General features: G+C 40.1%; 2 protein-coding genes and 1 long non-coding RNA gene across 6 annotated transcripts in view; 1 reads left to right on the forward strand and 2 right to left on the reverse strand.

Annotated features, from left to right (window-relative positions):
* The window catches only part of bmper (BMP binding endothelial regulator), a 31,928-nt gene extending 24,900 nt beyond the window's left edge, over positions 1–7,028 (reverse strand). The window contains exons 1-4 of one of the 3 annotated variants that reach the window (XM_049024812.1): positions 6,839–7,028; positions 6,153–6,300; positions 4,065–4,150; positions 201–300 (exon numbers count right to left, since the gene is read on the reverse strand). In XM_049024812.1, the coding sequence (XP_048880769.1) occupies positions 201–300; positions 4,065–4,150; positions 6,153–6,273 (307 nt within the window). In that variant the 5' untranslated portion in view covers positions 6,274–6,300; positions 6,839–7,028. The other 2 variants (XM_049024814.1, XM_049024813.1) reach the window with 2 other exon arrangements.
* Positions 5,495–22,290, forward strand: LOC125748562 (uncharacterized). The gene is made up of 3 exons (XR_007399591.1): positions 5,495–6,044; positions 10,391–10,470; positions 22,099–22,290. It is a non-coding gene; the product is annotated as an uncharacterized LOC125748562 (long non-coding RNA).
* The window catches only part of bbs9 (Bardet-Biedl syndrome 9), a 106,982-nt gene continuing 92,838 nt past the window's right edge, over positions 9,696–23,839 (reverse strand). The window contains exons 22-23 of one of the 2 annotated variants that reach the window (XM_049024805.1): positions 11,586–11,643; positions 9,696–10,772 (exon numbers count right to left, since the gene is read on the reverse strand). In XM_049024805.1, the coding sequence (XP_048880762.1) occupies positions 11,627–11,643 (17 nt within the window). In that variant the 3' untranslated portion in view covers positions 9,696–10,772; positions 11,586–11,626. Of the gene's footprint in view, positions 10,773–10,936; positions 11,478–11,585; positions 11,644–23,839 lie in introns of those variants that run through there. The other variant, XM_049024806.1, reaches the window with a different exon arrangement.

Raw genomic sequence — 23,839 nt, forward strand, 5'->3', positions numbered from 1 at the left:
AGCCATTATCATGAAAATCAGTGTAATGATTAAAGGAAAGCTATAAAAATTGGCCAACAAAAACTGAATTACACTATTCCTATATGAATTGTTTAATAACGCATCATTCCAGCAACATATAAAAATAAACGGAAACTCCTCTATTAAGGTAGCACTGAGAAAACTTGAATGAACAGGATAAGTAAAAGTAATAGCCATACCTTTGCACTGCTCACAGCAGGCTCCTGTCTGCTTTACTACCAAGGCACAGTCGTCGGACACTGCTGGGCACTTCTCCTGCTTACAGTTTGCCTTCTTGTCCTTAAGGGAAAAGAGAACTTTTTCTTAAACTTGCCTCCTACACACTTAACAATTGTGTTTATTTATACATCCTCTTGATTCACATTGGGGAGATATTTCATCAGCAGGATGTACCAAAGGGAACCCTCCCCCTCACGTACTTGGAATTTACCGACTGCCCCACCCCCTGGAATTTACTGTGTGGGGTTTTCCCCCTCTGGACCTAGGCTTTGTGTCGCTTATGGAATTAGGACATCAGGGAAAAATAGTTGAGTACCCTGGGTCTAGGGATTCTACTATAGCATTCAGCTTTTAAGTAGCAGCACATCACAAGTGAGGGGCTTTGGCTTCCATTTCAAACTTTAAATAACGTAACACTTTCCCGACCATAAATTAAAAAATGGTGAAGTACACTTTCCAAGTACTTTCCATGTACTTTTCCGAGGATTAACATGTATATTACACACATATTATACAATACTGGAAATTTTTTAAAGAAAACAGTAGAATCTGTGTATTACATTCATCAGTATGACAGGCAGACTGAACTAACCAGGTTTAGAGCCATATATAGGTGTAGCTAAGTAGCAATTCACAATAGTGTAGACAGAACAAAATACAACATACGAAGCCAAGGCTGGAATAGGTCAGTCACCAGCAGGTTCATTCCTTGGAGTTGCAGAAATATACACATCCTTTTATTTCTCCTGCTAGTCCTCACACAAAATGAAAATAAACCCTGACTGAGTTCGCCTCTTCTCCTGTCTCTTTACCCTCTGCCAAACACAGATAATAGTATCATCTTGCCTCATATGCAGCACTGCGATTTCAATGACAGGGTCAGACAGACAAGATAAATAGACAGGAGGGAATTGCCTTCTAGCAGGCTGAGCCATTGTCTCATTGATTTCATTTCATCAGGAGCTGCTGCTGGTAAATGAGGGAATTCATTAGTACATCATATCAGCAGAGGGGCTGATGCCTCTCTCCGCATCTCAAAGAGCCTAATGGCCTGTCATTCACTGCATTGTTGCAAGGCTTTCATTGTATCCATTTGACCCATCCTCTCTTCCAGGCCCACGGTCCCTCGGGTGCCCAGAACACTCTGAAACATTAACCCGCAATCATGTTTCCCTACCCATGTCTAAAGAGAATCACAATTTTTATTACAACTGAATTACTCATTATTTAGCCCACATGACCTGTTTGTTAAATTATAACTGAGATAGTGTACTGTATATCTAAATATTTACTTAAACTAATAGTATTCCATGACATTGATATGATTTTTAGAATTAACTTAATTTAAGTAAAGCTCATAGTAAAGCTTAGAAAATGAAAGGAATTAAGCTTTCATATTTTGGTCTATATATTTCCTTTAAAGTCTCTTTAGCTTAAAACTGTTGTTATAATATAAAAATGTTTTAATATAAAAATGAATTTGGTTGAAACAAACAAGCACTATGAGTCAAGCCACAGTTAACAACCACCGGAATATATCATTGTTTACAAGAAGTGCTGCGAATGTTTCATTAATGGGCCAATTGTCAGTTATACCTGAATATATCCCCTTGGTTTTAGGAGAGTTCCTTAAGTTAAATAATATTGAGGCTTCAAGCAACCAGTAAAAAGTTTTTCATCCACAAGCCAGGACTTCTTTGTCCCTGTTATTATGCAGGGCCTTCATAACCATGCTTACTTGGATATTTTTTTAATGTACTTGCTTGATTGTACTTGCAAAACAAAAATAAAAAATAATTAAAAAAATGTACTTGCTATATATCATAAAGTCAGCATTATTACTGACTGGGCCATTCATAATGTAGGTGAAGAGGCAGTCTGAATATCACCTCAACTTTGTTTTAGGATTTGAATTCTTGGATTTTAAAAATGTCTCTTTAAAACTTTGCTAATATACTACATTTATTCATTGATAGAGACTTTCTTTTCCAAAATCAGTAAGAGCAAGATGCAAAATAGTATTATTATTTTTGCCAGCATTCAGAGAACATATGCAGAGAGTTCCTCTAAAATCCGGCACTGCGAAAGCTCCTCTTACAGCGGCCTAATCCTGGTATACAGTCTGGAAATGCAACATATCAGAAAACGTATGCCTCATTCAGATGCCTCCCATATTGAACACCATGTGGGGTGGAGAAACAGATTATCCACTCAGGTACCTCTATTAAGACCAGCTGCAATGGACTGGTGGACAACGTTTAAACTAGCATTACAGAATAAAGTCCTCCTCGTTCTCCTTTCACTCTACCAAATCATCTTCACAAAATGAGAAAACATGCTGTTTAAGACCCCTGCTACCTAGATTTTCAAAACAATGTTCCCAGCCTCCAAGCATCCTTATAAATGCTACCTAATGCCATAAGACTCCTATTGCCAGGAAATGCTTGGATTCTCCCAGGTCAGCAGCCGGCAAGCCCGATGGTCAGCAACAACCAGGTGACTGTCCACAGGAAAAGTAAGAAAGCACATCACAGCCCGTAATGTGCAGACAAAGATAAAGAATATAAAATATTTACATATTACGAGATGCCACAATTAAACACTGAGATATAAAAATAAGTGATGTGCACTGTATTATTGAAGAATTGGTCTCTAATAGCTTTGAGAACTTGTTAAGAACTTAATTAAGAACCTTCATTAATGGAAATTTAGATTATACTGGAGTTTATTTTACAGTACATTAAGACGTACAGAACAGAATATCATTGTGGAAACGTTAATGTAACAAAGCGAGCTTTTAGCGGGGACACAGGGGTAACTATAAGTGTGCTCTGGTTTCTGTTCTGTGTGGCTGCTTCAACGTTAAAAAAAAAGCAAGCCGTAAATTTAATGTGGCATTTTCAGCTTCTAGTTTTAGTGGTTTTTAGCTCCAGTTTGGTCAAAGGCAAATATAATGTTTTTGAATTGTGTTTGTCAGTAAAACATTGATGTCTAAGTAATGATAGATTTGAGTATGCATTTATAAAGAGTAAGCTTTAAATGCTATTTTAAGGTTTCTGTAAAAGTGACTTACAGTAAGAAACTATGTTATGTAATTTTGACAGTTAATACAGCAATAGTAAGACTAGTACTTCAAAGAATCCATTGAAATCAGAAACTTCATATCATTAAGATGCACAGTTAGAGACTGTGATGTGATGACAAAGGGATGATTCATATGATTCATTTTCATTTACCACGAGTCTCACTTTGCTTTCATCTGTGTGTGTCTCATAGGAGGATTAGTTGGGATATGTGAAATGTACTAGTGCTTGTTGATGGAAAATGATCATAAATCTATGAAGAATTTACATATGTATGTACGTATAGAGACACACGCGCATATGTGTACACAAACAATACATGCACACACACACACAGAGTCTTGGGCAAGATAATGGACCAAAATGTAATGTTCAGGATTCAAACCCACTGAGTCACCATGATGCCCCCAAAACTGTCCAGTTATTTTCAAACAGCTTGTCTGTAGTGCGTTACTTTCTGAATGCTTTCAGCTATTTGCTATCTTGGGTGTCACCTGCCATTTGGACTACCATAATTGATCACATAATACCAGAGCTGCCACTAACGGCTATTTTCTATAGATTAAGCAGTCGTTTATTTTGTCGATTGGTTGATTAATCTAACCGATTAATTTTCCTCCAGAAAATCAAGTTTATCAATTTTATTTTGAAAACAACAAACTGTATGGCATTGCTGGGCTTTAGATAATGTACACCAGCTTTTCAATTTTTCAAATATCAGTGTAAAAAAAACAGTCTCACCAGACACACACAGGTGATACAAGGGTTGTCAGTGATGTTGGGGATATGCAATACTTCCCCTTCGTTTTCACAGCTAGCTTCAGTACCTGTGTGAACCACAAAACGATAAGAAACTGTTAGTGAATCTTCAATATTCTCATTGTCCTCTCACTGTTGAGGAAATGAGTATTCAAATGGAGTGAATACAGTTTAGGCACTGTATCATATAATCAAGCATGTTGCAGTGAGTGTGAGTGACAACCACAGTCACTTATGACATACAATTTCAACAAGACATATCCATGTCAAACCACAGGTGACAGAAGGGTCAAATCACGCTGCAAGATATAAAGTAATACTCTACTGATTTACAGCTAAATTGCATATTAATCCATTTGTAATACATGGATATATACAAGTAGCGAAATTATACTATCCATTGTGTATACCTAATGCTGGGGAACCTACTTCTAAACAGTAGCTTTTTAAGATACAAGCAACTTAAGATTAAAGACACCTAAGCTACAGCCAAGCTATTGTTTTAATACAGTAGTTAGCTACACTGCAATAAAAGAGAAAAACTAGCTCGAAGTACATCGAAGCTATTTCATCCAGTAATATTTAATATTTATGCTGTAGGATACTCTTAAAGCAAATAAATTTTAAAATATGAAACATGATGTTAAAACTAATATGAAGATCTAATTTTTTTAGCAATGTAATGTTAAATCACAATAACCTTTCAGAAAAGTTCTTTGTTTGGTGTAAACAAGAGCGCTACAAAATTGCTGTGTGAAAATTAAAGGGTTACAACAACAAAAAATATTTTGATAATCTGTCCAACAAGTGCTCCTATGCATTTTAATGAAAGTGCTTAAAATCCCTTTAACATCCATCCCCACAGTATTCAAGGGAAAACACCAATCAGAAACACCTGGTGCTTTGTAACACCTGACAGACTAATTGAAAATATTTATCTTTGTAAGTCGTTGTTGACTAACGACCGCGATATATTCCGACTGACCGATCGAAAGTTATTTGGTTGCATTACGTCCCTCTATTTTATATGCAAAAATTATCATATGTATAGTATACCAGATAATAAAATTATATATCTTTAATTAAGTCATAATTCTTGCGTTTTTTAACATTTTTATCACCATTTTCTTAATTTATTATTGTTATAACCTTTTTATCATCATTTTTTTTTCAAAGGGATACTGATGTATACTAGCCTGACCACGGGATGAATGAATGGACGCCTCGCGGGGATGCTCGCGCAGCCGGCAGTCGGGGCAGAAACTGTCATATTCTCTAGCAGGACAGTCCTCGCGATGCCAGACGCGGCGCAGTGGCAGCCACAAATCTGCGGTCTCGGAACGGTCGTGAAGTCGAATGGTTGTAAGTCGCATAGCTCGTAAGTCGACAACGACCTGTAGTATTTTTAACGTTGTAGCCATGCTACATCGCTATTTATAAAAACATATAGTTGGTTACCGGTAAAGTTACAGCGTTTTAAAAGTAGTTGCGCTACTGATAAAAGTAAAGTTAGTAGTGTCGCTAATTGTAGTAAGCTATCCCCAACACCGTGTACACTAAAAGGAAGTTACTTTGGAAAAATTCATTGACAGTCAAAGTAATTTTGAGTCTAAGTAAACCCCTGTATCCTTCAACAAGAATAAGAATATGTTTCTTCTTTAGTACTAAGAACATAAATGTTACATGCTAACTTGTTTTCGAATATATGCGCAGGCACACTGACACGCCAATCAAAAACAACACTTTCATAGTGAAAACTGCTAGCGTACGTTGCAATTCTTTCTAGATAAACTATCTTCCATAAGATAAAAAAAGATTCCTTCAGGAGTATAAATGTCTTTTGTTGACTATTGCCATAGGCGTTTGCCACATTCAAGTATTAAATGAGGAACCAAATGTAGTTATCCTACCGTGTTAAGTATCTTTAAGTATATTATAACAAAAGTTGTGCTGAAATTAAAGGTAAGTGAATTTCAGTCTTGTATTCTTTCATCAAACAGGGACAAACAGAGTAAACAGTTTTGACTGGAATAATTAAGTTATTGGTAAATACGAAACGATCAGACTTACCTGTAATTAAAGGTGTGCTGGACTGGGGCAGTCGGAGTAGCAAAAACAGAAAGAGCACAGAGTGCATGAACTTCGCGGAGAAACTTGCAGCATTGGCGTTTAGGCTTCCAAACAACAGCATCCTAATCGCGTCCCGTCAAAATAAAACCTAAACAGTAAAATTTTAGTAAATTTTAGAGAAAACAAACGCCTGTTTTTCTCTGAAAACCGTGTGTGAATGCAAGCGACGATACTGTGTCAATACGCATTTGAGTTTGGCTCGTAGCAGTAGTGCATAACGCATAACCTTCACCTTATCAAAATGCAGAGCGACATTGATTGTGCTCTTTGATATCCGAGACCGACCGGACGCGTGGAAATTACAATGGCAATGTCAGGGGGGCAGAGAGGAGACAAGTTTGACTCGGGGGAGTCCTTCCTCTCCAGGTCCTCTGGAAGAATGGCAAATAAAAGAGTAAAAATATCATTTCTTCCATGCCAATTACGCACACACAACACACACGCATATATATATATATATATATATATATATATATATATATATATGTGTGTGTGTGTGTGTGTGTGTGTGTGTGTGTGTGTGTGTGTGTGTGTGTCTGTGTCTGTGTCTGTGTCTCTGGCTGTAATACAATCTATCCAAACTGTCCGAATACATACAGTGCGACCGCGCCGCTGCGATGTCCTACCTTGTGCCCTGACAAATGAAGCTACGCCAACAATAACGCACAGCCGCAGCGCCAGTTAAACGTTGGAGAGGGGGTCCACTTCCAGGCATGGATAGTTCAGCCCCGCTATATTTCAATCGCCCAGATATTAGTGATTTGATGAAGCACAGCGTTACATAGTCTGGGAGAGATCCAGTTACGTACTCCTTTCGCAGCTAACAACCCAAAGTGGAGAACTAGCTCGCATGTGGCTATTGTAAATCCAGTAATTCTTGGGAGGGATTCTCAGCGGTAGCTACATTCACATAACTTGGCTACATTTGGCGTTCATATAATTAAAATGAACCTGAATGATGCGATTGTTCTATCAAGTTCTCCCTGTATTACATTTAAAATAACCTATTATTTACAAGCTATTAGTTACATACAAGAGAATTAGGCTACAAGGATTTCTTTATAGTTACACTGTTGAAGGCGTCTTAGTTTTGAAAATATTTTATTTATTAATCGCTCTGACATAAACCCATAATATAATACGTAATATCTATATTCTAAGAAACTGTGTGTGGTGAAAATTAAGCGTCATTAAAAGCAAACCTGAATAGTTTCGAATCTCCCTTTTTGGTTTAAATTAAATAGCATTCTCAAACTATTTTTTAAAAATAAAACATAACAAATGTGCTGGTCTTTATTTTTTAAACTTAAATTGTATTTAGCAAATCTATATGAATGATGTGTATGATCAATCGAATGTACAGGCACATATTCCAGTAATTTTGACACGGGAAAAAAAAGAAATCGACGCTGATTTTATGTAAATTCATGCACTTCACATGACAGCCTCTAGATGATATCAAAGAGCATCCTTGCAATAAGTCACGTGTTCTGGCATTGCGTACCACAGAATCTTATGTAATACTTTAAAATATAGTCAACTAATGCCCCAGAGGATATATTGATAGTGATATTTCAATTGTGTTATATATTACTGATTACTTTGTTATACTTTTTATATAGTGACGATAATCTACTGTTACACCATGTTTTTGGGGTGAGGTCTGATGATGCCCTGGTAATATTCATTACACCTGTTATGTTATCATCGGTTATGACACAGGGATGTGTCTCTTTAAACAGGAATTGCACATGGTCTGTAGCACACTGAGGAAGGCATTATGCAAAAATGCATCTGTGTCGTGTGCAGACTTACAATAAAAACATATTGAATCAAAGTCGGACTTCCTTCGTTTGTTAAACTTCATTGATTCACTTATTGCAATCGGGCACTCTGACAATGACATTATACTACTAGGAGTGTAGCCCATTCCTCTGTACCATATTAAATATAACTAGCAACTGTCACATCAGTATTAATTGATGTAAGGAATTGATACTTTTGAAGTGTGAATATATATATATGGTGAGAGTGAGCGTGGTGAGAGTTTCAAATGTTCTATAATATAAATATATATATATATATATATATATATATATATATATATGTGTGTGTGTGTGTGTGTGTGTGTGTGTGTGTGCGCGCATAGTATATTTCACTAAACACCAGACAGCCAAGGAATGAAGGTTTCAATATGCACATGAACAAAGGCTGCTTTACTCAACTTTATTTGGTATTTCCAAATATACAGGGATATGTTAAATACTAATGGTTCCCAGGTCTATATGTTTATTGCATAGATTTCAATGGGCTAAAACAATGTTTATGATTCTGTTCTCCTTGAAGTGCAGAGAACACACTAGATTATACCAAAAGGAACTAAACACAGAACTAATCATAGGCTAAAAAGCTTTGTCCTGTTCATTACAATTCTTCTATTTACAAATGGCTATTTGTTTATTTAGCAGAAGGTATTATCCAAAGCACTGTACAAATGAGGAAGCAGCATCAGGCAGTCCCTGGAGCAACTGGGGTTAGGACCTTGCTCAAGGGGTCAACAGTGATATTACTTGCTAAAATTATTACATTTGGATTGCCTAATTCAGAGTAAATACTGTCATTTAGTCACATACATGATGTATATATAATGCAAAATTTCAGCTATATAAAACAAATATTTTAAAGGAAATCAGGACGAGAATATGAACAGTATTTTGCAAATGGTGTGTACCATCATGAAATTGCCTCTATCTGTTGAACATTAATGTCAAAAATCAGTTCAATAAAAACCAAGGTAATCAAACAACAGATAAAACCAGAAAATATGTTTCAGGTCACTAAGGGCTTAATATCTGGCAGAAGCTCCCTTTTTTCTTTCTTTCTGCCACAAATTTTGAATAAAAGTAAATATGTACATGAATAATTCCAGCGTCTCACTGTTCTGTGATGTGAATAGATGCTGGTGATATTTTCCAGTATGATTGATGCAAGCAAGCAGAAGAGTTTCTGTCTCCTACCCAGCCTCATTTTGTGGGGATCAGAGATAAGGATATGTTTTATGAAGAAGCGTATGTGAGTATAATAGAAATGAAAAATAAATTAAAACATACTAAGCACAGGGGGCGGCACGGTGGTGCAGTGGTTAGCACTGTTGCCTCACACCTCTGGGACCCGGGTTCGAGTCTCCGCCTGGGTCACATGTGTGCGGAGTTTGCATGTTCTCCCCATGTCGTCGTGGGGTTTTCTCCGGGTACTCCGGTTTCCCCCCACAGTCCAAAAACATGCTGAGGCTAATTGGAGTTGCTAAATTGCCCGTAGGTATGCATGTGTGCGTGCATGGTGTGTGAGTGTGCCCTGCGATGAGCTGGCCCCCCATCCTGGGTTGTTCCCTGCCTCGTGCCCATTGCTTCCGGGATAGGCTCCGGACCCCCCGCGACCCAATAGGATAAGCGGTTTGGAAAATGGAAGGATGGATGGATACTAAGCACAACCATTTCACATACTAAGCACAACCACAATTTCTTTGTTCCACAATGCCTTATATCCATGCATGCGTAGATGCTTAGGATGAAGAGGTGGTAATATTCTGTCAGTTGTGGGATACTATCCATCCAACTATCCATTTTACAAACCGCTTATCCTTCTTTGTCGCGGGGGGGTCTGGAGCCTATCCCGGAAGCTATGGGCACAAGGCAGGGAAAAACCAAGGACGGGGGGCCAGCCCATCACAGCGCACACTCACACATGCAATCCTATGGGGAGTTTAGTAACTCCAATTAGCTGCAGCATGTCTTTGGACTGTGGGGGGAAACCAGAGTACCTGGAGGAAACCCCATGATGACACGGGGAGAACATGCAAACTCTGCACACCCAGGCAGAGACTCGAACCCGGGTCGCAGGTGTGAGGTAACAGTGCTAACCACTGCATCACCTTGTGGGATACTAGCTGTATAATAGTGATTCTGTTTTCAATATGTCTTCATTGTTTACTGAAAGTTACTCTTTTAAATTGAGGAAAATACTATTGTTGTGAAGATAGCACCTGCTGAAACTTAAGAACAATTTTGTGAATGAACTGCAATGTAAAAGGCTGAGACAGGCTTACAGTAGATCTAGATGAAAAGAAATGGTGTGTGTTTAAAATAAATCTGTGACTGAAGGAAACTCTCTTGTCACAGGTCCACTGAGCATGGATGCTGAAATACAGCAGAGTGTGGGAAGACAAACTCCTGGGCTAGACCCACAGGCTCCACCCATGGTATGGAAACTTCTGCTCTCTTATGGGTCATTCCAAGTTTGAAACAGTCCTGCTGTTACTGCTCAGTAAAAATAAATCTAGAGAATTTATGTTCATTGCTGCATCTGGGTCTTGCTTATATGTCTAAAAACACTCCTTCGTTTCGTTGGAAGTCCATTAGCCTTCTCCAGTCTCAGGTTCCTTCCTTTTCTCCTTAACCTTGACAGAGGTCTTCTTGGAAATTTTCACCTTTCTGGGATCTTTTGCAGACTCCTTTTCAGCCTCCATTATGGATTCCTTCATACAATCTTTCAAAAAAGCATCTGGAATTGTAGAGGTGACATGATCATTTATTTTACCAAAACTGCTGACATCCGTACCAGAAGAGTATGGGAAACGGAGCATGAAACCAACAGGTTTCTAAAATATGTTTCCCCAGTGTATTTGAACATAAGTTATATAACATGACATTGTGAAAACAGTACACTTGCATTAAGGGCAGCCTTTATTTAAATACTTGTTCCTTCTGTTTCAATCAATGAATCAATGAATGACAATGTGTGTTCACATGACAATACATGCATGAAAACACATACATTTGTGTCAACTATGACCCCCAACAAATTCTGGTGCAATATTACATCATTTCTGATAGTCCACATTGTCTGGCATAAAACCCAAAGGCTTCTCTATTGATATTAGCTCTCTGCTTATTCACATGGCCTAACAGCTTTTGAACTTAAGCCTCACCTGCTTGGTTTTAAGACCGTCTGCTGATCAGCATTATTTTGATGACTCTACAGCTGTTTGATTGGTTACCGGAAGCAACTCAGTAGTTTAGTGCTGTAACCTTACACCTCCAGGGTCATGGTTTTAATTTCCAGCCGAGCTACTGTGTAGGTTATTCTGCATAGATTTCTCTTAAAACACCCAGTTAACCTGACATCTCTAATTTGAAAAACTGTAAATGTGTTACAGGAAATGAGTTGGTGACCTATCCAAGGTGTCCTCTGCCTTATGCCCTGTGCCTGGTGAAAGAATTCCAATATTATGTATGGCCACATATGCCAAAAACAGTACCAATAGGGCTCAAAATATGATGCATTTTTAAATTAAAAATTACAAAGCAATCATACCTTCAGTGCCCTTGGAGTAATGTGCTCAACAACTCTTAAAATTACAGATGTACATATGCTGCAAGAAAAAGGAAAAGTCAGCGTGTCACAATTGTAAACATACAAGACTTCATAATATCCAGCCTTTTATTAATCTTCCCAGAATCACTTGTGCCTGTGCCCTCAAAGCACGTGGCTGTGGACTGTGCAGCACACATACTGACTGGGCGTCAAACCTACAGCCCACAAATGTAACAATTACAGAACTACACAATTACAAAATATGTATAGCGCCAAATTACAGTAATAAATAGCCAAATATAATAAAGGTAATAAAAAAAGATTGTCCTTCTACCTTCATAATTTCCCAGCCATCAGCTGAAAGGCCCAAAGAAGTAAAACACAGGCCAGCTGTGCAAACATTGGTCTTAATCCCTAAAAGCCATGGTACGTTTAGCACAGAAATTGGGAGCTTGTAGTCGAGACCACATCTCCCCTGCTTGTGGTGACTATATACATGGATAGTGGATAACACTCACATGCTGCTGTAGGGACACTAGTCACTTGGGTCAGGTTAAAAAAAATCATAATCAGCTCAAATAAATAAGACGCATGTTCTATATGTTTCTACCAATATCATTGGAATATCATGTGTGTTTAACGGGGTGGGGGGTTCAGGGCTAATTTGGTCCCTACCAATGCTGAAAACAAATGCATGGTCTTAGCTGTCAAGGAATCGACTAGACATAAGTGCAGTTAGGCTGAGCTTTCAATGAATGCCCAGTTACAAGTGTAAGCAGCAGGGGAACAGAAGCTACACAACATATTCAAACACAGCAAGAACCTAATAAGACAAGTATTCAAATCAACAAAGCACAACACTAAGAACATTTAGTGAGCACTGAGAGGTGAGGTGTTCCTGGAACAGATGGGTAAGAACCTGGATATTTTTAAAGCAAAATAAATCAAGCAAACACACAAAACATACATATACTGCCCACAATAGCCAGATCAATCAGTATGCAACAGGAGCTAGAGGGCTACAGCACATGTAGATATGCTGACAGAAGCAAGAGGACCAGAGGAACAGAACAGAGTAAGAGACGTGTTACTGTTAAAAAGATGTATGTGTGTGACAACATCTATATCAAGCGCTTCATTTAAATGTCATAGCCTACCTAAGTATTGCTGCTGACCATGTCCCTCCCTTAATGACCGCAGGCATGTCACAAAGTTAATGGTTAAAAATGAGCCAATTTTTACCACCAATAGTTCCCTTTAAAATGGTGACCCATTTTTAGTGAAATATACTGCTTTGCACACCTCTGTGCTAAAGTGTTATAAAAATGTCTGCTGTGTGGAATTATTTTTAGGTTAGCAAAAATGATGATAGAAATGCATTTTGCAAACATTGCTCTGCGAAAATAGTATGGGAAGGTGTTCTCACACTAGTCAATCTGTACAGTGCCTGAGCACATTTGACCCCCAAAGTTCAATTCGTTTGCCTAGTACAGATTTCGGCAACCTTTTCAAAGCAAAGAGCCATTTTATCTTAAATGTCTGAGACGAGATTTACAAAGAGTATACAATTGGATAGAGAAAAGGGTTTGAGACACGATTCTTTTAATGCGACATCGGTATATACGCATTTAACATGAAAACAAAACTTCAAGTATTTACAAAAAATAAAGAAAAACTATTTCGGGGCGGGGAGGGGACTCTGTTTTAAATCACTCGGATGTGTAACAGTGCAAAGGTGACTAATATCGCAATATCGCTGTTCTGTAGCGATAGTCTCACACCCTCACCTCCTCTTTCTGAGTAAAGTTCATTTGGCTCTGCTGTCGTTTGGCCTTCACTCTTCACTTCACTACTTGTAACTGTGCTGACCGAGCAGTGCAAAATGTACCCACCAATAGAAAATGTACATGACAACACAAGTATGGTCAAGCACGCATATTGAGATTGTGTAAGAAGAGTATTGGTGACTAGCGGACCAGGGGGATTAGTATGGATACAATTCCTTGAGAAGGCACTGCGCTGATGAATGGAAACAAAAAAAAAACGAGCATGCAGAACTGTAAAACGTATTTCTTCCATGATTAAACTCATCACTATTGCTGTCCCTTGTAAAATTTTCTTCTGTTTTCTTCCGTTAATAAAAAAAAAATAAAATCAATATAAAAAAACGTCCACACAGCACATTATGCTTGATTATATTACTTCTTAAAACACAGCTGTAGGTACAGATGCTAGTTTGATGGTGATCCCTTACATAAATCAATTATTTGAAGCTTGGGAGATCATATTTAACTAGTGGACATTTTAGTTTTTTATATAGTATGATGCATGCAGTTCTAACATATATGTAATGCTGGGTATAACTGAGTTTCGGCAGTGGTTCAGACATATTGAGTTTATGGTTCTGATTAGATGGTTAGGGATAAATAGCATTAGCAATGCCTGTAATTGTGTAATTAGTACCAGTGCTACAGAAATGTAATACCAAACAGCTTGTGCGGTACCACAGTACATTTTCAGTACCAGTAACGCTCTAACTCATAGATATTTGGTAAAGCGTAGGACTATCTCCTTACTGGTGCAGCACGAATAAATAAATATTGCTGCAATCCATACTTGATAAATGTGTGTGATAAAAGTGTCTTTCCTTCCCATGTTTTCCTCAAAACAAAAAAGTTACACAGTAATGACGAACAAATATCCTTATCGGTGCATCACTAACACAAATGGCCTCCAGGTCAGGTCAGGTCAAGTTGGGGAGCATGCACTGATGCATTACTCTTCGGGATCCCGACTGGCGACCCCCCCAGACAGACACACGGTCCAGCCCCACACTCTGGAAATGGGTGTCCATCTGCCGCAAGCAGGCGTTACATGGGCGTCCCCTCAGCCTGATCCAGCCACTTGGGTCCTGAAGAATGAGGATCCTGTGAGCCGGATCACCCTCAGGGAAGCATACCACATGATTAAACTGATGCTCCCTTACAATGCAGGTAATGTGCCTCATTTAGGACTCCCCTAGCAACCGCTTGTTCAACAGAAAGTCAAACCAGCGGTACCCAAGGATTCTCTGAAGAAACACAATACCGAAGGAGTCAAGTCTTCACCTCAGCTCACCAGATAGTGTCCATGTCTCACAGCCATAAAGCAAGACAGGGAGCACTAGTATTCTAAAGACTTGGACCTTTGTCCTCTTGCAAAGATATCAGGAGCACCACACACCCTTTTCCATTGACCTCATGGCCCCCATGCTTTCCCAATCCTTCTGCTGACTTCATGGGAAGAGTCACCATAGACATGAATGTCATTGCTGAGGTAAGTAAATCTCTCGACAAGGTCAACATTTGTTTCACAGACAGACAGACTACTGATGGGTATGCCTAAGAAGTCATTTAATGCCTGGATCTTGGTCTTTATCCAGGACACCCACAATCCCAGAGACTCAGACTCCTTGCTCAGTCCCTTGAGAGCCCCGATCAGACCCTCCATTGATTCCGCTAAAATCACAGCATCGTTAGCGAAATCAAGATCAGTAAATATTTCTTCACCAATGGACACCCCATAGCTACTGGACCCCATGACCCTCCCCAACACCCAGTTCAAAAAAGTATTGAACATAGTAGGAACAAGAACACCCCTGGCAAACCCCAGAATCAGCTGCGAAGAATGCGGAGGTTCTCCTTCCACTCTGGCCATGATGATTAGCAACTTCGGGGGGATCGCGCGAAGTCTTAGGATGTCCCACAGGACAACTCGATCAACCGAGTCAAGCGCTTTCCAAACATCTGAAAAGAACCTCTACCAATATTCGCGCTTGTGCTCGATGAGAACCCTCAGTGCCAGGATACAGTTGATGGTAGACTTCTTAGGCTTAAAAGCAGACTACTCCGGTCTCTGACAGGAGAGCAAGTCATCACGGATCATGTTAAGGATGACCCTAGCAAAAACCTTACCCGGTACTGAAAGCAGTGTTAGCCAGGCAATCAGCCTTCCCTTTCCAGATAGGGACTAGAAGTCCCGCTTTCCAGTCAGTTAGGATGACACCTAACTCCCAAATGGAAGCAAAGATTGCCTGCAATGCCAGGAGGACAGCCTTACCACCAGCCTGGAGTTGTTCTCCCCGGATACCACAGATCCCTGCAACCTTCCCTACCACCAGCTGATTCACCAACCGTGCAATCTCAGTGAGACTGGGTGGTTCACAGCTGATTAGAGGGTCGGTTTCGAAAACCATGGACCCAGGTAATTTTGCCAACAACCAAGAAGGTAATTTTGCCAACAACCTAGCTGGAGGGTCAGCCTTAAATAACTGCCCAAAGGAGCCGGCCCAGTAGGTCACAACTGCAGTGTCATCCGTAAGTACCGTTCCGACACTTTCCCTGACTGTAAGTCTCTGAGGAACAGATTCAGATGTGCATAATGCTTCAATTCCTCTGTAAGCAGGATGCGGGTCACAGATCACAGGTGGTGTCACCAGCTGACAGATTCATCTAACAAACGCTTTCTTACCTGCCATCAGAGCCCTCACCGTCATTTTTCTCAGTTCCAGATACAGACTGGAGTTGCCACCAAGCCGTGCACTGTGACTCCTCTCGATAATGTCCAGGGTGCCCTGTGACACAAAACACCTCTTTCTGTGGAACACTGGCAACACCAACACAACCCTCAGCAACCTTTGGGGTCTTATCAAAGAAGGTCTCCCACATCACATTAGAATCTGCAGTCGCACCCAAGTCTGCAAGTTCTTCACTCAAACTGCATGCAAACTCATCAGAAACAGCCTGATCTTGGAGTCTGGCCACATCCAGCCCCATTCTCCTAGTATGTGGTAGCCTACTGGATCTAAGCTGAATCTTCAGAGTAGCAACAACAAGTATGTGGTCAGAATTCACAAACTGGGCACTTCTGTAGACCCTGCAGTTCTGCAGGAGCCTCCAGCGTCTGCCCACGTGGACGTGATCAATCTCCTTTGCTGCACCACCAGTATAGGAGTACCAAGTCCAATGATGCAGCTCAGGGCTTTGGAACCAGGATTCAGCGACCTGCAGCCCCTGACCTTCCACAAAGTCAAGGAACATGGAGCCACCCATGTCACTAGACCCATGGGGACCGACACAATCTTCATAGCCCACTCTGTCAGTGCCAATGGTCGCATTGAAATCACCCATGACCAGAGGAGTGTCACCTCATGGGCATTCATCAACCACCGAGCGAAGTTGTGAGACATCACTCACCGCGGTCGGAGCATACACTGAAACAACAGACAAAACAGCCAATGAGTCTCATAATACGCTCATTGAAAGGACTGACATCAAATACCATCGAGAGATCACCTACAGAGATCTGGCTACTCCCCGATCTGGGTACCTCAGAGAGTGCTGCCACCGAAATGTGAAGTTTATTTAGCTATCCTGACAGCAGAGAAAGAAGGTAATTTTGCCAGAGAGACATCCTCCCCAGATGGGCCACTTCAAACTGGGACTCAAGTGCCGCCATGCAGCAGCCGACGCATAAGCACTACACCAGCCCCGATCTCACACAGGCCTGACCCTATTAGCTCGCGGATGGTTTAGACTCATCAGGGGTTGAGGTTTCCAAAGGCTTTTCCCCATCCCCTTCATGTTATGTGCAGCCTTCCTGTGGGCAGCTGCAGCAGAGGTACTGCGGAGAGCAGAAGGGTATCATGCCTGTATATTTCGAGCTGTTGTGAGTTGTTTTACAGTGGCTGGAGTGCCAATCCTGCCACCAACCCCCAACGTTTTTCCTTGCAAGTTGGAGGACCGCTTGCAGGGCTGGATGCAGTTTAACATCATACCCAGGACTCCACAGTAATCAAATCAAAATCCGATATAGCACCTGTGGGATGTGGTGGAATGGAAGTTTTGCATCATGAAGGTGCAGCTGACAAATCATCAGCAACTGTGTGATTCTATCATGTGAATATTAACCAAAGGAATATTCAAGCACCTTGTTGAATCTATGCTTTGAAGCCAAAGGGGGTCCAGCCTGGCATTAGCAAAATGTACCTAACAAAGTGGCCAGTGAGCACAGATCTGAAATTTCTTTTGATGTTTTTATGTCACCATACTCTTTTGTGTAGTCACATGTAAATAACATGAACAGGGCCATTAAACAATATGTAAGTTTCAGAAGTTCAAAAGACAGTAACAATGAGCCCTATGAAGAATATTGCTATTTGCAAGCACATGGAGCTTTATAAAGACAAACAAGATGGTAATACAAGTCTTCACTCACCTGGAAACAATGCATTCAATGTAAGCAGGGACACAAATGAAGCCTGCTTATCCATCATAAACTACATGAGAAAGAAATACATCATGATACATGCAATGTGAAACAGACCGTGTGTATCACACCAGCTATAAACACTGCTACTGACTAGCATACTCAAATTCAGCACAGAGCCTGAGAACAGAAAGCCTATGGATATCCAGGGTGAGAAGCAGAAGAGAAGGAGATAGTGACAGTCAAAGAATGATGAGAATGAGGATAGGAAAAGTGGAGGAAAAGAGTGATGAGAACATTGAGTGGAGAAGGACAGGAGACTTTAATCTCGTGAGGGGTCGCAAGTATTATGTACAGAACTGGGGATGACTGGGGACGAGGTTGGGAGAGAATGCTTCCGAGAGTGTGATCTTGCTAAGAACATTCCTATGCTTACCAGAGATATTTTTTCTTCATTCGTACACACCCAGTTACAAAATATCCCCCTGCTCAATCTAATAAGAACTCCAGATCTACAGAGCAGCATGAGCTTTAGCCACATGCAGCTGTGGAACATCCGAAAGAGGCAATTATTGCAGCGGTCCTCAAAATCACCCATGCAGCATGGCTAGGCAAACACAGTCACAGCTAAAACATATGTCTGCATTTCTTTACAAGCTGCACACTATCTACACTACTAGTTGCAACAACACAGTCAGTTATATGCACAAATTCAAGTGCTTGATGGCACTAGTGTGTTACTTTCATAGCAAAAGCTCTGTTTTGTCTGGAATATATATGATGCTTTTTTCAGACTGCTAAGTTTGTCAGAGTTGGCTGTGTGGAAAAATCCTAAAGAGAATGGAGGAGTAGGGATTGAAAATGACAAAGCTATGGTACGTATGGTACAAGTTCAATTCCAAAACAAAAACATTGTGATTGTTTGTCACTTTCCTGCTTCACAATCCAAACCAATATTATGGACAAAGAGCAAGAAATTTATTTATCGATCTTTTATTATACACTACCTATAATCATAATTTTGTCAAAATCAAAAATGAGCAATGCAATGACAGTCCTAGAGAGACACAAATAGATTTTAAAATGAGACATCTTAGGTGGGCTTCCCTTTCTTTAGTGCAGTCTCTTTCTGTAATGGTCCTGTTGATTGCCCTCAAATTAGGGCTCATCCGGTTTCACAAATCAAGTCTTAGTAAAACCACAAAAATACCTGGGTGCAGATCAGTAGACATTAAGTGGTTAGTGAACCAACAGTAAAATGGCAAAATCATCCTAGTTTTAGATACACAAAGCAAATATTTTTTTAATGCATTAACATTTTATACTAACCTAGAGTCCACATGACAAATTCAGCTGGTCTCTCAGTAACTGTTTAGAGTGAGGACAGAAAACAGAAGAGGGAGGACACTGGACTGATGCAGCCCATTCACTAATGCCAAAGCCAGAGACAAAGAGCTAAACTTTCCCACAGATAGTAGAGAAGACAACAATGTGTGCAATTAAATCCTCCTTGAGTGAACAATGGCTCCAATTGTCCCATTAGCTGCCTGCTTAAAACACAGGAGATCCACCGCAGCTAGAGGGAGAAGTAAGTCTCGTCATGACAGTAATTTGTGAAACAATTATATTTGGGCCTCTGTAACGCATACCAAGAGACTATGAGGTTCCTACTGTTCCACAGAATCAGGGGGGTTGGGGGTGGGCAGGGTCTGGGTGGGCCACACAGACATAAATTCTCCAAGTAGAGACACACAGATAGTAGCTCTGTATTCCACAATAAATCCTTACACTGCGTGCGTAATTCAGTCCGGCACTCTACATGTATTACAATTAGAAAGCCAATTTTAATTCCACACTTCCAAACTGATTGGGCACAAATATATGATATATGTGTGTTGTTACTTATTAATCACAGTAAGTTTTCAAAGTTATACTTGATCTAGAATAACTTAGCCTTTTAAATAGCAAAAACCCACCAAATAATAGTAAAAGGTTCAATATTTTTCTTTTAATCTTAAAATTGATTTTTGCTGAGATCCCAGGGTGGCCAAGCCACTGCATATCTCTTAATGTACTTTCACTCCCCTGGGTTGGGCATAACGGGTGTAGAAAGGCCGTAATTATCTAATGATTGTGTTTAAGAGGAAAAAAACAGACTGGCTCATTAAATAAGGCTTTAAGTTAGCAAACTGATGCTTTGTATTTTATCTTTCATAACAAAAATGACATACTATTTTATAGCATACCTTGTGTTATCCATATATTCTAGTATTTATTAAGATTATCCTGTAGGTTTAATTGTCATGTATCCTTGTATTCATTAAGATTTTCACGTAGGTTTATTTTCATATATAAATATATCCTTGCATTTATTAAGATTTTGTTGGAGGTTTTGTTTTCTTATAGGTGTGTATACCCTGTGATGGGTTGGTGCCCTATCTTGTGTTATTCCCTGACTTGCGCCTGTAGCCTCCTGAATAGGCTCCAGACCTCCGTAACCTTGAATAGGACAAGTGAGTCCTGGATGGATGGATGGATGGATGGATGTCAAAAGCCAAAGAATGTATCATTTATAATATTGCTTTATAAACATCTTGGTGTATTAATACAGATTCAATCATATAATACCAGGAGCCTCCTTAAATGGCATTAGGGTAAGATCTCTACACCACTCCCACAGATGCTGGTTCACCATTCTACATGTCTTTGTTATGCAAATGAAAGAGTTAAAGTACTAGATCTAATCTGGCAAAGGACAAAATAAGGGTCCAAGCCCTGCACCTGGTGCAGTTAGAGTGTACTATCACGTGTGGCCACTAAATTAAATAAACAATTTTACAAAATCCTGCAGGATTTCTGTGTTGATTCTTTTCCCAATTTTACTTATATTTTACATTATGCAATGGATATCTTTTGATCAATTCCATTACATAGCAAATTTTTTTTTTCCAGATGTATTGTCTTCTCCTCATACAGGCACAGGTTGAAATCTTACATATTTACAGTTTTCTTCAATTATATTCATATCTGACTGCAACAAAGAATTTTCTGGTTGCATGCAGATAATGATTGGACTGAAAATGATTTCCATTTTCTCAGATGCAAGATACTTTGTTTTTTTAGGGGGAAACACTTGGCTTGAACTTAACAAAAGCCTATCTGAAAATAAACACCCTGCCCCAGACCCAAGAATAGGGACATTTTTTTTTCTCCTTAATAGCACCATGACATTAATCTCAAGCCCACCACCTCCCACCCTTAGGGGGGTAGTGGAGGTTAGGGGGGAGGGGGGGCACCCGGTCCCTTAGCACAGTGACATCCTATTCCAAGCTGACTCCTCTAATTCCTGCTTGCTGACAGACAGCTTGTCCGTCGCAGATTCCTGTCTCGGATCTAGGTGCCATCAAAGACGAGGAGGCTGTGTCTAATCTCCCCAGCAGATCAGGCACATCTGAAGGGCCCAGGCAGCCAGGCTCCCCTGCTGTGCATACCTCCTAGCATGGATATCAATCAGGGGCCAGACGGCGGGCCGAGGCCAGCGGGCTACACAGGCACCACACACAGACACAAATGAACAGGATCACAAGAAAACCTGCATATCATCAACACATACACACACAGCATGGATTCAAACACAAGAAGTCCACTGCTCCACCAGCACTGGCTTTCCTCATCATGCCTAATTTAATTCAATTTATAGACAGACCACCTATAGTTCAAAATATTTTAAAGTGCAGTGACTGAGAGATTCACTTGTGATCACTAATCCATGTTTAACATTCTATTTAAACAGTGAGTCTAAAGATGACATTTCAGAAACAGAAGATTGTATCAGCAAAAGAGTGTCTCGACATCATGCTGGTTTGTGATTTTTTTGTGAGAGAGAGAATAGCTGTTTATCGTATACCAAGTACAATGGGCACAAAGGCTTATCTCGATTTCTTGTGTGCAGTCGGTTGATTGTGACGGCTACTGATCGCTGGGAAAATACCACTTTAGTTTATCTGCATTGTGTTTCGGCACCCACAGTAGGCAGAGGTTTGTACTGTGAAGTGGTACAGTAAGTCTAATGTGAACATTGAATAGCATAGGCAAATAGATCTATAATTCGTGGTCACCTTGATGATTCTTAAGTAGTAAAACCAATGCGCACCAGGACTAACAGATGATAATGATAGGATTAACTAGTCTCAGCAGTTAACACGAATTACACTATATCACTATGCTCAACAACACTGATCTCATGAAATGTTTCTTTGCCTTTCAGAGTTGGTGAATTTATGCTCTGTGGATCTGCAGCAGCACTGCATAAGCTGAGCACTGGCAGGTGGAGCAGCCTGAGGCCAAAAGGGGCAGCAGCACTGTGCAGGTCATGTTTTGGCAAAAGGAGCAGCCTGAGGCCATGAGGGGCAGCGGCTTTGTATGGGCCACGTTTTGGCAGGAGGAGCAGCCTGAGGCCATGAAGAGCAGCAGCACTGTGCACTCCACATTTAAGCAGGGGGAGCAGCCTGAGGCCATGAGGAGCAGCGGCACAGTGCACTCCGCATTTAAGCAGGGGGAGCAGCCTGAGGCCATGAGGAGCAGCGGCACTGCACTCCACATTTAAGCAGGGGGAGCAGCCTGAGGCCATGAGGAGCAGCGGCACTGTACAAGCTGTGCTTTGGCAGCGGTTCAACTGAATGTTATAATAGTTTTCCTAAAGGGAACATTTTACATACTCTTTCCTTAAGTACAATCTCCTACATTTTTACAGCATTAAAAACAAAGTAATAGGGACTGTGTGTTCAATAAATGTACATAAAAAACATTTGCTGTGGATTATCTAATCTTTTTTTCTGCAAACCATTCTGCCAGCAATGAATAAAACACCTCTAAAACATAGCATTGCATGTAAAATTATTTTAATGCACTGGATATATTGTAAAAAAAATATGAATATGGACTTTAAAAGATTATCTATACATATATACTTCTAACACAGAATAAATGTACACCTTCCAATTTTCCATCCTTCTTGTGATAATGCAAACCAATCAATTAGAATCTTAAAACTGTCTATATTCAGTATTAGGCCACAGTGGATCATTTAATAAAGTAATAATAATATGTTTCATCTGAGTTGCTTAATAGAAATAAAGACTAAGCTGTGAATACAGCGAAAAGAACACTGTATATAATTTCCTTTAGGTCTGTTCTTCCTTTTCATGCAGAACAGTACATTATAAACAAGCAAAATGTTAAAGGAGGGAGGAGGCTGTCGGAAACCATGAAGTTCGGTTGGTGGCTACATGTGAAAACCTCTACACTTAGTTCCTGACCATGACGTCAAAATGCAGGGCCTGCAAAGCCAAATGACATGGTGTTTCATTGACACAGCTGGCTGCCAGAGATGCCTAAAGCAGATACAACATTTCCATTTCCAAGCCTAGTATGAGTTTCCGCTATAGCACTACCGCAATATTACTGAGATTAAATGTTTAGTACACAAAGAAAGGCAGTGCAGAATTAAAAACTCACATCTCCAATAAAGTGGAGAACACGTGTTTTGTATTAAAGTTATTAAAATCATTAATTTGTTTATGTTTACATAATAAAACGTTCTATATAGCATGGTAGCTGGTCTCTAAGCTAGAAGTGACTCACATAAACCATGCAGCTGAACCAAAGGAAATGTACTTCAATATTTTCCCAACACCTATTTCTAGAAGCAAAGGAAAGGTTTTTTTCCTACTGTAGATGTGATTTTTGGCATTGACAACAACGAGGGCCTATGACTGTGCCTGACCAGTGAGGGGCAGCAGCATTTTGACCCATGCTTGTTTAGGGATATTGCATGGGGGTCTCACAACAGACTGGTGCATAATATCCTTATTGACAGAGGTAGATCAATAGTTTTTGCCATATCAGATTCTCAGGTGTTTATCAGTTAGTGTATTACTCCATTTGCAGGGAACTACGATTTCAAATAAAAGAACAATGAAACGACGAACTCAAAAGTTTGAGGTCAT

This window comes from Brienomyrus brachyistius, chromosome 9, assembly GCF_023856365.1.
Source record: "Brienomyrus brachyistius isolate T26 chromosome 9, BBRACH_0.4, whole genome shotgun sequence".
NCBI classification, from domain to species: Eukaryota; Metazoa; Chordata; class Actinopteri; order Osteoglossiformes; family Mormyridae; genus Brienomyrus; species Brienomyrus brachyistius.